The following is a 16,653-nucleotide window of genomic DNA, read 5'->3' as shown; positions in this document are numbered from 1 at the left end:
ATTGGTGAGATAACTTTGTACTGAGCATGTAAAAACATTATAGCAGTATTTAGGAATACCCCAAAAACACTGACTTAAAAGTGTTGTGTATGAGGTATCTTGATAGTTTTCTCATGAGCACTTTATGAATAATATTAATTTTTGTCAACCCAATATAGTGATTTAAAAAAAAAATCTTATTTTATGCAATTGATTTAATTAAATTTTAGTTCAGGTTGAAGAATGTAACTATGATTATATTTTTGGAAAATCTTTAAAGAGGGTCTTTTTCTTTTTTTGTTTCATCCTATGAACCCATTATATGTGTATGTATATAAATAACAACTGATAAGAAAAGTTCCAAATGGTGATATGAACAACAAAAGTGTAAGTTTATAAACAAGTAACTATGTTAAAAAATTGTCTATGTTAAAAAATTTCTACATTCTATTTGACAATTGATCCATAAATTCGCTTGACAACATAGGTAGAATTTGGTTTCTTGTAATTTTTTCTTTTCCGTTAAACCAATCACCGCGGAAGTAAATTCCAACATTCAAAAAAGAAACCAAAGTGCCCATAATAAACAAAAACATGTGAAATTCTTAATTATGGTAACTAGATTCAAGATAGAAATAGAAAAAAAAAAAAAACCGCCATTTTAAATTGCAATTGATTGGTTAGGGTGATTTTGCCTTTTTGTGAAAATTGAGTGGATTTAATCTTATAGATGGTGGAAATAGCATTGTTCTATCCACAATGTTCAGAATTTTTTTTTTTAATCGGGCTTGATTTCCTTTATAAATTTATTGGAATCAAGTAAAGTTGAGATTTGAGATAAATTTTTCATACTCAATCAAGCTCAAGTCGAGTTTTAAACCTTGAGTAGGAGAGTTGAGTCGAGCTCGAATTTGGTATTGGATTGACTTCACTCTCTATGAAGGTGAGCAACATTGGACCAAACTGAAAACTCCTAGATCGGACTGGACCAAACTAATTCTAGGTGATTTCCGAGGGGGCTGGTCGAGTTCCTGATTCCATAAAACTGGAACCAGTGATTTTCAGTCTAATCCCCGGTTCTCAGGGGAACCAAATCGAACCGATGATTTTTTATTTTTTATTTGGCACACAAATTTATGTCCCTTCCCTTCTCACATGTCCCACTTGGAGTTGCTTCGTTGTCTACCTTTGTCTTCTATGTTTGATAAGCCACCCATAAACTTAACCACTATGAATAATCTATGAACTCTCAAAAAGAGTACAACACCGACTAATTAGTATCATAATGAATTTATGATGTGGTCAAATTCATGAATTTATCGCTAGAAACGAGTAGTTTATGTTCTCAATGTCTAATGTGTGAGGGGTTGCATTTTAATTTTATTATCATCTTCATTGGACCGCTCAAGAACTGGACCAGATCGGTCCAAGGACCAAGCGGTCCGGTCCTCCGTTCCAAAACCATCTGTAGTACTCCAGTTTTAGTATAGATGACGGGGAAGCATCATTGGAAAGGCGGAAACGCAACACAAAAAAACAAGGAGAACGAACGTGTGTGTTGGAGGCCTCGGGAGGGACGGTCGAGTTGTCAGTCACGGAACCGAACACGAGAATTTTCGTTCACATGAATCTCCCTCGCTCGCTTCACCTTTCCTGTGAACGTGAAGAAGAGGCACGGGACGATATCCTCTTTCACACTATTCCCTTGTGATTCCACAACCCCAACCCCACACGCCCAAAAACTCGGTCAACAACATTCACTCGACACGCTCTCCGTGCGTGCCTCTGTCTCTATGCTCTGTCTTGGCAGCTTGCTTTTCGTTTCTCTTCGTCAATGGAAATGCCATGACCCTGATCAGCCGAACCGTCTCGTTCATCTACCACTCTGCTTAAAAGGAGTCTCTGTCCCTGTCCCTGTCCCTGTCTCTGTCTCTCTCTCTCCTTCTCTCCCTCGCTGCTTATTCAATCACTTTTCCACCAGAGAAAGGAAAAGAACAAAAGAAGATGAAAGACGCCTCTGCTTTCATCAGTTTCTTGGTTTTCTTCCTCCTCTTGTGCTCTCCTTGGATTGCTGCTTCCCTCGGTTCTCTCTCTCTCTTTCTCTCTGATGTGGGTTTTTTTTTTTTTTTTGGGTTTATCCTTGTAATGTCATTTAACCATGAAAGGTCTCTCTTATGGTGCAGATGACCCCCAATATGATCACACTGCTTACACCAAGGTAGATTATACATGACAACCCCATAAGGATTAGTCATTTCAAGCAAGTTTAGCACATGGCATTCCAAAAGATTTCTACTTTATGAGTAATCTGTATTGGTCGTTAAATGGGCAGTGCAAGGAGGAGCCAGAGAAGCCGCTCTACAATGGAGGCATACTCGAGCCTCATCAGCTTCCACAATTTGCTTCTTCTTCTCCAGCCTCCTGCTGCACAATCTCACCGCCTCAACTAAATACTCCTTCTCCAGTTTGCTTCTAATTCTATATCTTCTTCCATCTGATTAATTTTTCTCTTTTGCATTATTTAAGGGTTAGTTAGGAGTTGGTTTGATGACATAGTTCTCGTCCTGGTCATTAAATGGGCCGATGGTACATCAAAAGAAATGGGCGGTGGTACATTGGCACCTGCACCAGCAGAAACTGTTTGATTGTTAGTGTCGACATTTAAACCTCCACTCTTCAAGTTCACATCTAAAAACGGGTCGATACTAAAATTCAATTTTTTGACTATGCTACATTAGCATGTCATCATCACACTCATCGCATTTGCATATCATGTTTTCTTTTTGGCGTGTCCAAGTAGAAGTCAATAATTTATTTGTGAAAATTCAAGTTACACAAGTATTGTACTGGTATATGGCAAGGATGGAGTGAGTGCGACTCTTAAGTCTTGCAAAACACTTTAGTAGAGTTAATGAAGTGTGAGAACAGTGTGAGAGTCTGCACACACAGGGCTGCCGCTAAGAATTTTCATTGATTCAATTGACTTGAACACGCCTTAGGACAACCATTTTCCAATTCATGTATGCACGAACTTTTTATCCTTCCGATTGGATCTGTCATTAGAATTGTTCTCGGCTTCAGGCCACATGAATGAATAATATCTCGCAGGTTGGGTGAAAATAGAGAGTTCGGATTCAGATTCTGCTCTTGTCACAGCCAGTTTGAGGACAAACCATGAAACATACGATTGCATAGGGACTGTCGCCGCGAAAAGTGGTTGCTGGTCATTTCTCAAGGGCGGATTCACTTTGGATTTGCCATCAAACTCCGCTACACTGTCCTTTCAGGTGACCATTTACAAAGATGTGTTTTCCAAAATGACCACAATTCAGTTCTTATTGCATCACTTTTGTTTGTTCATTTCTTTTTCCCTCGGCACGGTTGATTTGAAGAGCTCAGATGGCAGATATATCGCCATAGCAATCACTAGCACTTCGCTCCAACCATTCACTGATCAGCAATGGAGGAGAAATCAGCAAGACATGATAAACAAAGTGAGCACCGTACTTCTGCTCTTCGCAGCAATACTTTTTGTCATTAAGAAAATGCGGGTTTTCTAATTTTGGTGTGAGTTTCCGGTTTCTTAGCTTCTTTCCTTGTATTTTGCCAATCAACGGAAGTGCAAAATGCTATAAAACTCGTTGCTTACAACACGATCTCCCTCGAAATAAGATAGAGGTGCTATATCACTGAAGAAATGCCATGGAATAGTGTTTTCCTTGTGAACTTGGTTCATTCATTTTTCAGTGACTAGTTTCTTTAAAGAGAGATCTTCTGGAGAGTTTCAGGTAAGGAAGCGTGCCGTGATGATCCATGTATCAAATCATAACGGAGACAGGTTACAAGGAGTGGAAATTAATGTTAAGCAAGTCTACAAAGATTTCCCATTTGGATCTGCCATAGCGAAGACCATTCTTGGGAATGAGGCTTATCAGGTTAGGCTCCTTTCATTTCTAGACACTAACTGAACTTCTATGATGCGAATTGCGAGCAAGTTTGATGAGAATCGTCATATGGAAAGCTATTGTAATCAGTCGCGGCATGTTTGTCAAAATTTTCTTTCTACAGAGCTGGTTTGTCGAGCGATTTAATGCAGCAGTATTTGAGAATGAACTCAAGTGGTACGCAACTGAGCCCTACCCCGGACAGATTAACTACACTATCGCAGATGAGATGCTGGAGTTCATCCGAGCAAACCGGATTGTCACCAGAGGCCACAACATCTTCTGGGAGGACCCAAAATACAATCCTGAGTGGGTCCAAAATCTCTCGGGGCCCCAACTTGAGTCCGCAGTGGACACCAGGATCCAAAGCCTGATGAGCCGATACAGGGAAGAATTCGTACACTGGGACGTGAGTAATGAGATGCTCCACTTCGATTTCTACGAGCAGCGGCTCGGGCCCAACGCAACACTGCATTTCTTCCAAACGGCACATGAGTCGGATCCGCTGGCCACCCTCTTCATGAACGAGTTCAATGTGCTGGAGACCTGTAGCGATGCCAATTCCACCGTGGACAGCTACATCTCGAGGATGAGAGACCTCAAGCGCGGCGGCATTTCAATGGACGGAATTGGCTTGGAGGGTCACTTCACGGTGCCAAACCTGCCCCTAATGAGAGCTATCCTAGACAAACTGGGCACACTCAGGCTTCCAATGTGGCTAACCGAGGTCGACATTAGCAGCACCCTCAGTAAGGAGGCACAGGTACTGAAGCATAGTCAGTCGGCAAATGTGGTTTTGGATGGCAAAAACTGATAGTCAAAACCACCTATTTGTGGCTGTGCAATAGAAAGACTTCGTTGCCTGTGATTCTTTTTGTGCTGATTTGATGGTTAGTGTTCATAGACATTTGGCAGTGGCAAGACCATGTTTCTTTTCTTGATTTCGAACGGAATTCTCATAGCAACTGTTGAACTTTCTTCAAATTTAACCAAACATTAATCCTAGTTTAATATAACGGGTCTAATGCACATATCTGAGCATATTGAAGGATGATTTATTGCTTGAGCATAACCTGATTCTGTGGCTTGCAACAGGCCCTTCATTTGGAAGAAGTTTTAAGAGAAGGCTTTTCTCATCCTTCCTTAAACGGTATCATGCTCTGGACCGCCCTCCATCCCAACGGGTGCTACCAAATGTGCTTGACAGACGCTGACTTCCGAAACCTTCCGGCTGGCGACGTGGTGGACAGTCTTCTGGGGGAATGGAGGACCAAGGAGGTCAATGGGAAGACCAACGAGCACGGGTCGTACAGTTTTGAGGGTTTCCTTGGCGAGTACGAAGTAAGCGTCATGCATGGAGATCAAACTGCAAATTCAACATTTGCACTATCTCAAGGTGTTGAAACCAGGCATGTGACCATTCTTTTGTGACTTCTAGAGAATCTGAAGGATGGATACTCCAGAGGTTACAAGGCACTGACTAGAATCAAAAACCTTTTCTTTTCTCTTTCTTTTTTTTTCTTATTTTTCCACAATTTGCATGCTGAAATCTCTAATGATTGTATAAGCATAGGATTCCCAGTGACAAGAGAACTAGTCATGCCTCTGCTTCTGAATTAGATCCTTTCTCGCCATATGCAGAGCAATGGTGATTCTCCAAAATTTACATATATCCCAAACTTACTCCATTTGGCTTTATCATTAGACACTCCATGCCTTCCGGCTAAAATTAGGTAAGGGACTTATCATCGCCGTCTGAATTCTGATGATGGAGTTATCTCTTGACAATCAGCAAAATTGTTCATAACTCTCACTTTCAAAAGACAACCTTGGCAACATAGGAAGATCGAGGGACTCCTGTAGATCACTTTCCATCATTGGAAACTATGGAAGGTGGGTGTTCTTGCAAGATGCAGGATGATCAGTACGATGACATCAAACCACCCGATCTTTGGTGATTTGTTCTCTAAAGCCAGATCCTTTACCCTGTTTTGGACGGACAAGATCTCTACAAATCTCAATCTAGCAAGTGATTATCAAAAAGCTTTGTCTTTATGCTGATGAGGGCCAACAAAGTGCTTCGTTCAACCAAATTCCCCACCTTATGATTCCTATGTCCTTGCAAATCTCAATCCAGAAGATTTGTCCGTTCACCTAATCCTCACCTCATCATAATGAGGATCAACCCACTTGATATCTGCCTTGAACGACACCACATTAAAGGAGTCAAATGTCCTGAGTTCGACCGTTGGACTTGAATCAATTGTGACAGCAAAGAGCAAAGCGAGTTCATTCCGGAAAACAAACCCACACAAAAGAAAAGGCCACTAGCCTGTCACCTTAACCTTCAAACGAGAATGAACATGGAGCAGCCAAAACTTTCTTTTACCCCCCTTCATCACTTGTCAATTTGACTAAGTTCTTTTTCCTTGTATACATTGAATATATTGACATTAATTAACTGTAAGCCAGTTTCATTTTCGGTGGAAAGTGCTTTTTCCCCATTGTCTAAACTTGGCGGGTCCCATCATGGACTCTCAAGAGACCACCTTTCACGACATTTTCGACCAAAAGAATCGGACATCACTGCGACCATGGAATAATACTTTAAACTTTTATAATGCCATGCTTTGACACGGAACGAGATCTGCATTCTTGGCTTGGCACCGGAAAAAGACAAAAATCGTTCACTTCTTTTTCAACATCACGCCGAAAAAATTGTAAAATGATAATGAAAATACCCGATTGCTAAAGGAAAGCATTCCGTCTCATACAGCAGACAGGCCGAAAAGCAGAGCTTGAAGACTTGCGATCAAAGCTATTCCTCTGATGCAAACGTCAATCAGCCCACGATTCTGTAGTGTGCATTCACATGGAAACAGAGACACTTCAATCACAAGACAAGAAAAGCTTTTTTACTTCACAAACCAACCTAAAAGAAATAAGAAGCCAACAACGATTTCGTTCGTTCTCTTGCACGGCTGAACCACAATACATTAACGAAACGCATCCCAAAATAGCCGTAGAACGAGAGCATCTTTCATGCACCGCCGAACGGTTGCAAGGCAAATGTCATGCGGGGTGGTGGTTTTACATTGTGGATGTGGATGTGGTACTCCTATGACCTTACCTCACAAAACCCAGAAAATGGAAAATCATAATAAAGCGAAACCACAGAGAGAGAGAGAGAGAGAGAAGGAGAGAGGGAGAGACACAGAGCTACAAGTGAAAAGAGGAGAGCATGAGGAAGAGAAAGAAAAGGCAAATAGCTGCATAAGAATGCAGAGCACATGGAGAGGCAGTCCTTGGAGAATCTCCCATGGCCATCCCGGCCATCCACGACCCGTCGGCCAGAACAGCTTGCCCCTGCCCCGACATCGTCCCAGTACCCATATAACCCGTCCCCGTCCCCGTCCCCGTCCCGGTCCCGGTCCCGGGTCCATACTCAGACCCAGACCCTTGTGTTGGAGTGGTGGTGGTTGTTGCTGTCATCGGCGTAGAATCTTTAGCTGTTTTCTGGCTGCACATCAGAAAATAACAAAACAAAAGGAAAAAATGTTCTTTTGAGCCTCATGAATCATGAAACATAACATTATTACTAGATTTAAATTGGCAAGTCAGATTCTTTGGTGGTGGGGGGAACCGGCTTTACTGCACCAGAGTGAATCACGGGACTCACGTCTAAAGGCAGAATAAAACAAATGATTGCAGAAAATAAAACGAGCACAACATGTAATTTTTTTTTTCAGAAAAATGGGAAAAAAGAGAATTTTTGGCCTTGGTCCTTGCCCGTTTTCCCCCACTGGACCACCACAATGCACACGGCTCCATACCTCTGTCCTTTTGGCGCATTGATTAAACATCAATCGCCACAATAATTACCATTCACACAATTTCCGCTCTATTACTCTATAAATTTAAGTAAACCAAATGGGAAAATATATTATAATTCCTAATGCACTGATTAACGGAGAAAAATGAAATTAGACAGTGAAAAAAACAGGAATACCCAACAAAAAGTGGAAACGAAACAGAGCAGTTGAGAAAAATGAGGATAAGAGAAAATGTCGGCCAACCTCGTGGAGGAGGGGCAGAAGGTGACCGTGTAGTCCGCCCCGGTGCAGGTGAAGGTGCTGGAGGCGTCGTCGTAGGCGTAGCTGTACGACCGGGGGCAGGCGGACTTGAACATCTCCGAGTAGACGGTGGGGCGGCAGGTGACGGGGGAGTTGTACGCGCCGCTGCAGCAGTACTCCGGGGACCCGAACGCCTCGCACGCGCTCTTGCACGCGTCCCCCTCCCCGACCCGCAGCTCCGCCGGGCACTGCCGGTTCAGATCCGCCGAGCAGCCGGTGGAGGCGCACGCCCCCGACCCGCCGCTCCCTTCTATCAACATCGGCAAGTTGTACCTGGAAGAAGACAAAAGAAAAGAGGAAAGATCTCACGTCAATAGGACCAGTGCGAAAAAACGACGCGAGGGTAACTCTAAAAGTAAGGGAAAGAAGTAGATTTTCCAAGGTTTTTTTACCCGTCGACGAGGCTGACGTCGTAGAAGTCCTGGCCGCCGGAGCCGAGGGTGAACTCGGCGAGGGTGGCCGGGGGGGCGGCGCCGAGGCCGTTGCACTCGAGCTGGCCGGAGCCGCAGTCGCCGGTGAGGCAGGTCCCGGAGAGGGAGCCGTCGAAGCTGCAGCCGGTGCGGCCCCAGAAGCGGCCGGACCAGCCGGTCGGGGCCTGGAAGGCGCGGGAGGAGTCGGAGGGGAGCTCGAACCCGGTGCTATCCAGGCTCGGGCTGCCGGCATTGGCCAGGATGCCCGGCCACACCGTGTACTGGCACCGGTTCACGAAAGTGAACGTGGCACCGGACGCACCTGAACAACAACAACAACAACAACATAAGTCGAAGCAGAACGAAACAAACTCTTGGAGAAGGCGAATGTGACGGAAAGCCGAAGAGAATGCCGGTAGTGGTTACCCCTGGAGATGATGAGGAGACACAGGGCGAGGGTGGTGTAAGCAGGGGAGGACCAGGAGCGGCGTCGGGGAAGAAGCTGGAGGTCCATGCTTATGAAGTGAGCTTCTCGCTAGGCTCCGGGGTTCTCAGCAAGTAGAGAGCTTCTGCTGAGCTTTTGCTGTGCGGCGAAATGAGGGGAGCTTGAGAAGGTGCAAAATGCGGAACAGAAACAGACAGAGAGAGACAGAGAGACAGAGGGGAATGGCCAATGTGGGGAAGGGGTAAGGGGGGTCACGGCCGCAGTGAGAATGGCGAGACAAGACCCTGACCTGACGCTGGGAGCGAGGGAAGGGACGGAAAGCGAAGAAGAGGGAAACGGCGCGTTGGAGCGAAATGCGAGTGGGAGTGTTGGGGAGGAGTTCGGAGCGGCTTGTGAGCAGGACAAGCGAGCACGGCGCACGGAACGAGGGAGTTACGGGGTGAATAGGGAAGCCGCTTGCTCCTCGTCGTCGAGAAGTATACCTGAGTGGAGTGGAGTGGAGGGAGTGTCCTTCCTTTTTGGGTGGCTTTTCATTTCGGCCCCTCGACCTCAATTTGTCTTCACTTTCACTTGGCTCCTTGTAAAGAAAAAGGATTATTATTACGAAAATCGCATATTAATATACTTATGGCAAACTTATATTATATTAATCCCAAATTGATGTACCTATGATAAATTTATAGTTTATTAATTTCTGTTAAATTTTATCATTAAATTGTTAATTTTTTTTTAGTTGGATGATACACAAATATACCAGTTTAGGGTCTAATTTCGTGGTCTTTCATAATATTAACTCAATTTAATAAAAACTAATAAATTGTATATTTATCGTAAATGGTCCAATTTAAGATTTTTCATGTTATTAATCCAAAGGAAAATCTTCTTAAGCGTGTTTCAAGTTACCTATTTAAATTTTGACTATTCGATTAAAATTGGGTGAAAGGCATTTTTACTATCGTACATCGACTCCATTCATTACAACCTTTCTTTGGTAGTGATCACCGAGAATTTATGATCAACGCCCAATTTGTCGAATCCGAATGGTCCTTAGCCATTTGATCCTAAGAGCATCAAAAAACTTATAATTTTATCAGATCGGGTGATTTTCTCACAAATATTAAATCCCAAGCTCTATAATGTGCCTTGAGAATCATACCAATTGAATTTGAAATAAAGCAAAAACCTCAACTTTATTGGCCACAACCCTTTGCCCGCTCCAAATTTACTACATTCACCACCATAACTCTTTTCTAATGATTTACCATATCTTTCTAGAAGTTCGAGTGCAAGCTTTCCATGCACACAAAAACCAAATTAACCGGTCAAATTTTGGCATTTTCATTATAAATACATAATTTTCTAAAAGCCACTTAATTTGATTACAACTACTTCAAGAAGTGTCACACCCACTTAGGGCACTAGAGCGATGCTATATTTTTTATGTGGACTCGCACAAGGCCACATTTCGACTAGGCATAGTGTCGATGTGGTTGAGCATGTGGCTTCAGAGGCATTAGGCCAGCCCGAGCTAAGCATGGCCTACATCGGGTGCATGCAACTTCAAAGCATTCCAACCCTTAAATCATGTGGATCCCATATTGGTTTAAGTGATATCATATTATGAGATGTACTAGGCTTACATATTCCCGAAATCTGAAGGTACATGGCACTTTGGCATCTTAATGTGGCCCATTTCCGGCCGGTCCAAGCACCCAGACACCCTTTTGGCAGCATCTGTTGTTTTATTATTAATTTTCTTCTCTTTTATTTTTGGTTTTTTTGCATAATTTTCCAACCCTTTTGAAAATTTCTCTCTTCACAATTTTACTAACTTCTTGGTTTTTCTCCATTCAGGAAATTCCCAAAGAAGTCACGGTCTCCGGGCCTGTTTTTTAAATTTCTCCTTAAAATAACATTCCAGGGAGCCAAACATCAACGAATTGAGAGAAACAAGTGACACAAAAATTTTCCTTTTCAATGTAGTATTTGCATTTATCATTTCTTTTGGGGTTTTTCTTGGACGTTGCTTATGTTTTACTTTTGCTTTGTTTGCAGGAATTAACATTAAAAAAAAAATGTCAGATTACGGGGGAAAAAATTAAGTTTTGTTGAATGTAAGAACTAATTTTTCGCATTTGATTATTAGCTGCATAGGTAAAAGTCTGTCGCGCATGCACGTGTTTTGAAGCTAGCTTTTGTCTATACAATATTATGACTTTTTCAAACATATATTGAAGTACACATTTGAGACTTGAGTTGTGTTAAAAGATAATTTGCGTGACAAGGAATAATTAATGTATCAAAATTGACACATAATTTATCAACTCGAACCTTTCGAGAACAAATGGGTCCAGCCGGACATATGGTTCGGACTTTAGTTGTTTTGTGGTGATCTTTCCGGAGCTTTATAATTGTCATTCTACAAAATTTCATAATTTTTCTAGGATGGTGGAATGAGGCCCCAGAAAGTCATATTGTTGAAAATACTTTCAAACATTAACAGCATTTGTAATGAAAGCCACTTTAGACTTTCATAAACAAATATGAGATATGGTCAAAAGGACATAATACTTTTGAAATATTATTATGCATACGTGCATTCACGTTTTGAGAAACACAAAAAAAGCGTATGGCATCGGGATTGAATAATGTTGCCCTATTTTGTTTTGCGAAAAAATAAATGATTTGAAAAATATTTTATTAAATACGATTTGAAAATACAAATCGGTAAAAATACAAAAGCTCTTGTTTGTAGTTGTAATGCCAAAATATCAAGACGGCTCGCTTAAAATAATTAATCAACAAAAAATATTTTGATTGTTGATAAAGATTTATGTCGGTACATTTTCGTGGACGATGAATATAGTCCTCATTTGTTTATTTTCATAAGTGATTCGAACTATCAATTCTGAGAAAAATATTTTAAAAATCATTATTTTTGTTATTGCATTCGATAGTTAGTTGAAATATGTGATATCGAAAGAACGACGTGGAGATGCTAGCACTTCCGCACTAGCAATCAAACCTTTTGGACCAAGAATTCCTTTTGTTTTCTCCCAAATTAACCAGATACCTTTACCAATTTGTCGGGGGATCTACGGTAATAATCATCATCATATTATAACGTAGCGCATCATTATACCAGCTAATGTTACATGCATTCGTCATTTACACGTGGATTTTATAAGTAAACTGAATATGGTGTGAGGCCAAAAGGAGTAAGCAGATGTACTGGCGAAAGCAAGCTCGAGCGCATGAAAATGGACCAAACGGTTACCGAGCTTGGCACATCAATTTCAAAGAAAGGGGCCAACCATAAAAAAAACTGTGGAATCGGGTTATGTGGGATTCGATTTTTCTGTTCATATTCAACATGAAATTTTGGCTCCATTCGTTCTATGATAAATGACTTTTAGGAAAATATTTTTTGTATTTTCCGACATTCATTTCACGGAAAATGAATTAGTCAATGAAAACATTTTTCACTATTGAAAAGAAAAAAAAAAACACCTTCAAAAGTGGAAAATATTTCCATAACTTCTTTTACCTCATTTTCTTTCACCAAATATATTATTCTTTTATTTTTATGTTTTCCTTTTCTATTTTAAAAAAATTTTTATTTCTTTTCTTCTTCTTCTTCTTTTTCTTTAGCCTTGGCCGATCGCCAACTATGGCGACTAGCTACTAGCTAGTTCTAACCTTGCCCTAGGTCGATGAGGGTCTACCTCGCTTAATCAAGCGATGCTCGAACTCGCCCAAGATCGACAAACTCGGGTCTCGCCGGCCTAGGGCAAGGCTGTTGCTCGCCAATGGCTAGTCATCGGCCACCACTGTAGCTAGTGATAAGCCAAGGCCAAGAAAGAAGGAGAAAAAAAAAAGGAAATTAAAAAATTAAAAATTAAGAATTGATTATAAATATAATAAAAAAATTATTGAAAATGAGTGCATGAAGAAAAAAATTCCTTATTGAACAACTAAAAAAAAATTTCTAATTCATTTTCAAAGTTCAGCCCAATATTAGAGAATATGGTTAATTTCCTAGAAAATGAGTTCTCGAAAAAATAATTTTGGGAAACGCCATATATTCCGTAAAATGAATGAATCCTTCGATTTGCATCGAACCTAACATGCTTGTGCACACGTCTCAGGAACTTCACTCCTCCGATAAAGGTCTTTTGGGAGAAATTTGCTCAAACGTTGTCATTCAATACATGCGTGGCTATATAATTTGTAATATCTCAGTACCACATACGATAGACACGTGGATTGGAGATATTCAGGGTTTTGTATGATTAGCAAAGAATTAATAATTTGAAGAAAAATATAAAATAATTATTATATTTCATTTGAGATAATTAATTAATAATTTTTTTATCATTGACGATGATTCATTTTGGTAAATAATAAAATTAATTATTTTTCATAAAATAAACTCACCTCTAACATTTCCTTCCTTTTTTTATTGATTAATATTATGAAAAATTTTATATTAATATATTTATGACAAATTTATTTACTACAAAAACCCTAAACATATACGTTTGCGACGAATTAACCCAAATTAATTTATATTAAATTTTATTGTCAAATTATTGAATTTGATGATATATGACAATTAACGGGTGTACAAATTTATGATTTTCAAGGTATTAATAAAATTTAATGAAAACCACCCGTGGTGGTGACATAGGTGGTTGGGCACTAGTTCCTCTCACGAAATGTCAAATGTTCGATCTATGGCGTTGTCTGCCTTGAAGGAAAATGAATCCACGACTAACCCAACAAGTAAGGGTGGTGGTGATTTTACATTGTTTCGGGGTTTACCATTTACCGCCGGCCGTAGTACAAGATTCCCAGATAACTAAAAAAAAAAAAAAAATTAATGAAATTTTTTACCAAAAAATAAAATTTAATGAAAAATAATAGATAATAAATTTATCATAAATATATCTGTTTGAGATTTTTTATAATAAAAAAACTTAAATAAATTTATTACGGACATATTAATATAGGCATTTCGCGGTATAAACTCTATTATCGACGATAATTCATTTTAATAAATAATACAACCAATCATTTTCCTTTTTCTTTTCCCGCTCTCTCCTTTCACATCAGAAAGGGACAGGTTTGCAGATTGCACGAGGAAAGGTCAAAAAAGAGACCAGGCTTTCCAGAACCGCCGGGGCCCACCCAGCTCTCCTTTTCAGGCAACGCGACCCGGACATCCGGACCTCCAGCTGCGTCGCCCTTTGTCATGATAATAAATCGAATAATTGCACACCCCTATCCCTATTTTTTCGTCCCTTTTCGGAAAATCAGGACCGTACCTTCCGAATTTTGACCCAAAATCAACACCCCCCTTCAATTTTTTAAATATTCTCATCATTTTCACCCGCCTCCTATTGTCGCGACGGACTTTTTTACCGACACCAACATTAACGGCATTGAATAATTACTCGCGTGAACGTCTTTTGCCTGGCGGAATTCCTTTTCATCTTCGAAGTTTGAGCTCCGGGACAATGGCGTGCTTGAGCTTCGAGCTCGTGGCCGTGGTCGTTCTGTCTCGTCTAACTTGTGGCCATGGCTGCTCGAGCTTGCAGGCTCGTGTCCATGGCTGCTTTTTGGTCCCTAGATCTTCGAGCTGGTTGCCGTGACCGATTGAGCTTCAAGGTCGTGCCCGTGGATGCTCAAACTTGAGAGGGCTTCGTACGATAGCGGCAAGCCACATCATTAGTGTCGGCGGAGCAAGGTGCTTCATTTAACGATAATAATATTAATAAATAAATAAGAGATTAGCTGAAGGATGAACATGGGAACTTTTTAAAGGTACAAGGACGATTTGGGTTCAAAGAAAAGTAAAGGGATGATTCTGCTTTCTAAGAAAATATAGAAGAGCCGTTGGTGTCATTATCTTTATAGTAATTGTTAAATTGAGATCCATGTTTGGAGTCGAGATCTTCAATTTGTGAATTGAGAGTCAAACTAACTAACTCAAGTGAGAATTTATGTCATAGATATAAATGTTACTTTCGATTATCTTGTGACTATTAAAATATTGGAATCAGAATGACAAAGGTTATGTCAATTGATATCCATAAAGCATAATAAAAATTGAATTTTCTCAATCAACGAACACTTATTAATTATGAATCCGCTTGGCTTTCACAAAAAAAAAATGCATCAACTCTTGTTTGGTGTGTTATTTTTGCCTTAAATTTTCCACTTCGCAAAGATAAACGGACTTTTTACCCAAGGGCCAATTTTGGCCACTCAAGTTTTAGGACAAAATATGATTATGTCGCATCTAAGATAGCAAAGACACATTGACATGACAATGTTACTTTCGTTAAAGCAGATGCATCTTCCATGTACAATCGACATTGTTTCCTACTTACAATGTAAACATCAATTTCAACATTAACTTTGATCCCCATGAAGTTACATTGTTTTCACTAAACAAGAGGAACAAACTGTGTCTCCGAGTGTAGAGAGAGAGATGCGAATTGGGGCTCAAGGTTATGCCTATTCACAAATTCATATTAAGGATCTGCTAGCGAAAATGCACCAAAACAACTACTGAATCAACATTGGCGATCCTTCCCTCCTCCAGCTCTATCGGAAATCTTGTTTTCGGAATCACACCCACTATCTTCGTGTAAGTCTCGTATTATATGAATGAAAGTCACTATCTATTCCGACCAAAAAAAAAAACAAATTCATATTAAGGGAAGAAATTAAGATATATTATTGAATGTGCCCTAATTTTGTGAAGAAACCCAAGCCCTAATTCTCATACCTGTTCTCTCAATCTGATTTGAAGCCATAATGTTTGGCTAGAAAACAATATCGTTTTTATTATAAATTGGAGATGTCGTCGTCTTAATTGTTTATGAAAGTCACGTTCATTGGCAATCACTAGTTGTTATGTCAACATTCGTTTGCCACCTCAAATGGCACGTGCGCACATTTTGACAAATTCTAATGACAGCCAAAATTTGTTTTTCGGATAACAATTGGTGCCTTTTTCTGTAACGCTTCAAAGTTGAGGCCAAAATTGTTTTTATGGTAAATGCTAGTGCTTTTTTTACGTGACATTGAAAGTTTGGGCCAAAAATTGTTTTAGAATGACGGTTAGTATCTTTTACCCAAAATGAGCGATCACCATTGCTGATACCTCAAATTGACTCGAATCTTCTCATATAATTAAAAAATAAACCGATTCTAATAACTAGGATCCCCACCTAGTACATAATCGACATTATTTGTAGTAAATATTCTGGCTATTACAGATTTGAACTTTTTATGAGAAATGACTAAAATATTTGAAATATGTATATTTATATAATGTAGAATTAATTATAAATTTTCTGTGAACTTTAGGACTTAGAATCTTTTTCTTCAATTTTGGAAGAAAAATAAAAACGTTAAAAAGAAATTATTTTAATTGTGGATGAACAGATCCATTGGATCCACTTGATTTATTTTCATCTTAACCAAAGGATTGTTTATTATAATTTTTGTCACGAATAATTTTTTTATATCACCTTTAGAAATTCAGGATTGTTTATTATAGTTTCTGTGACGAATAAATTTTTTTATATTACCTTTAGAAATTCTTGAAAAAGTTGTGATGATAGATACAGGATTTTATAGGTTTGACAGGTTAGGCATTAAATAAAAGTCAAATCGTGAAATTTTTAAAAGATAAAAAAAAAAAAAAGTGAAGATGAAGTCACACCATA

General features: G+C 39.8%; 2 protein-coding genes across 2 annotated transcripts; one reads left to right on the top strand and one right to left on the bottom strand.

Annotated features, from left to right (window-relative positions):
• The first annotated feature begins 1,788 nt into the window (after positions 1 to 1,788).
• On the top strand, positions 1,789 to 5,624 carry LOC104453421 (endo-1,4-beta-xylanase 5-like). Its single transcript, XM_010067967.3, is given in 9 exon segments — positions 1,789 to 2,062; positions 2,163 to 2,197; positions 2,312 to 2,357; positions 2,360 to 2,443; positions 3,088 to 3,266; positions 3,372 to 3,473; positions 3,768 to 3,914; positions 4,048 to 4,686; positions 5,019 to 5,624. Coding segments are annotated over 9 exon segments (1,647 nt in total). The 5' UTR covers positions 1,789 to 1,983; the 3' UTR covers positions 5,355 to 5,624.
• A 1,025-nt stretch (positions 5,625 to 6,649) lies between these two features.
• Positions 6,650 to 9,422, bottom strand: LOC104453420 (thaumatin-like protein 1). Its single transcript, XM_010067966.3, has 4 exons — positions 8,893 to 9,422; positions 8,449 to 8,788; positions 8,000 to 8,329; positions 6,650 to 7,443 (listed from the first exon to the last, which is right to left on the bottom strand). The coding sequence occupies exons 1-4, from the start codon at positions 8,978 to 8,980 to the stop codon at positions 7,143 to 7,145; spliced, it is 1,059 nt and encodes a 352-aa protein (XP_010066268.2). The 5' UTR covers positions 8,981 to 9,422; the 3' UTR covers positions 6,650 to 7,142.
• Between the last annotated feature and the right edge of the window lie 7,231 nt (positions 9,423 to 16,653).

The sequence above is a fragment of the Eucalyptus grandis genome, chromosome 7 (genome assembly GCF_016545825.1).
Source record: "Eucalyptus grandis isolate ANBG69807.140 chromosome 7, ASM1654582v1, whole genome shotgun sequence".
In the NCBI taxonomy this organism is placed as follows: Eukaryota; Viridiplantae; Streptophyta; class Magnoliopsida; order Myrtales; family Myrtaceae; genus Eucalyptus; species Eucalyptus grandis.
This window is presented reverse-complemented; position numbering and strand designations above follow the sequence as displayed.

Bases quoted from the DNA above. Each gene is read 5' to 3' on its own strand.
- LOC104453420 (XM_010067966.3), bottom strand. From the start codon at position 8,980: ATGGACCTCCAGCTTCTTCCCCGACGCCGCTCCTGGTCCTCCCCTGCT. The intron at 8,330-8,448 runs GTAAAAAAACCT...GTCTTCTTCCAG, and splicing joins GACGTCAGCCTCGTCGACGG to GTACAACTTGCCGATGTTGA. The intron at 7,444-7,999 runs GTTGGCCGACAT...TCTGATGTGCAG, and splicing joins TTCTGCCCCTCCTCCACGAG to CCAGAAAACAGCTAAAGATT.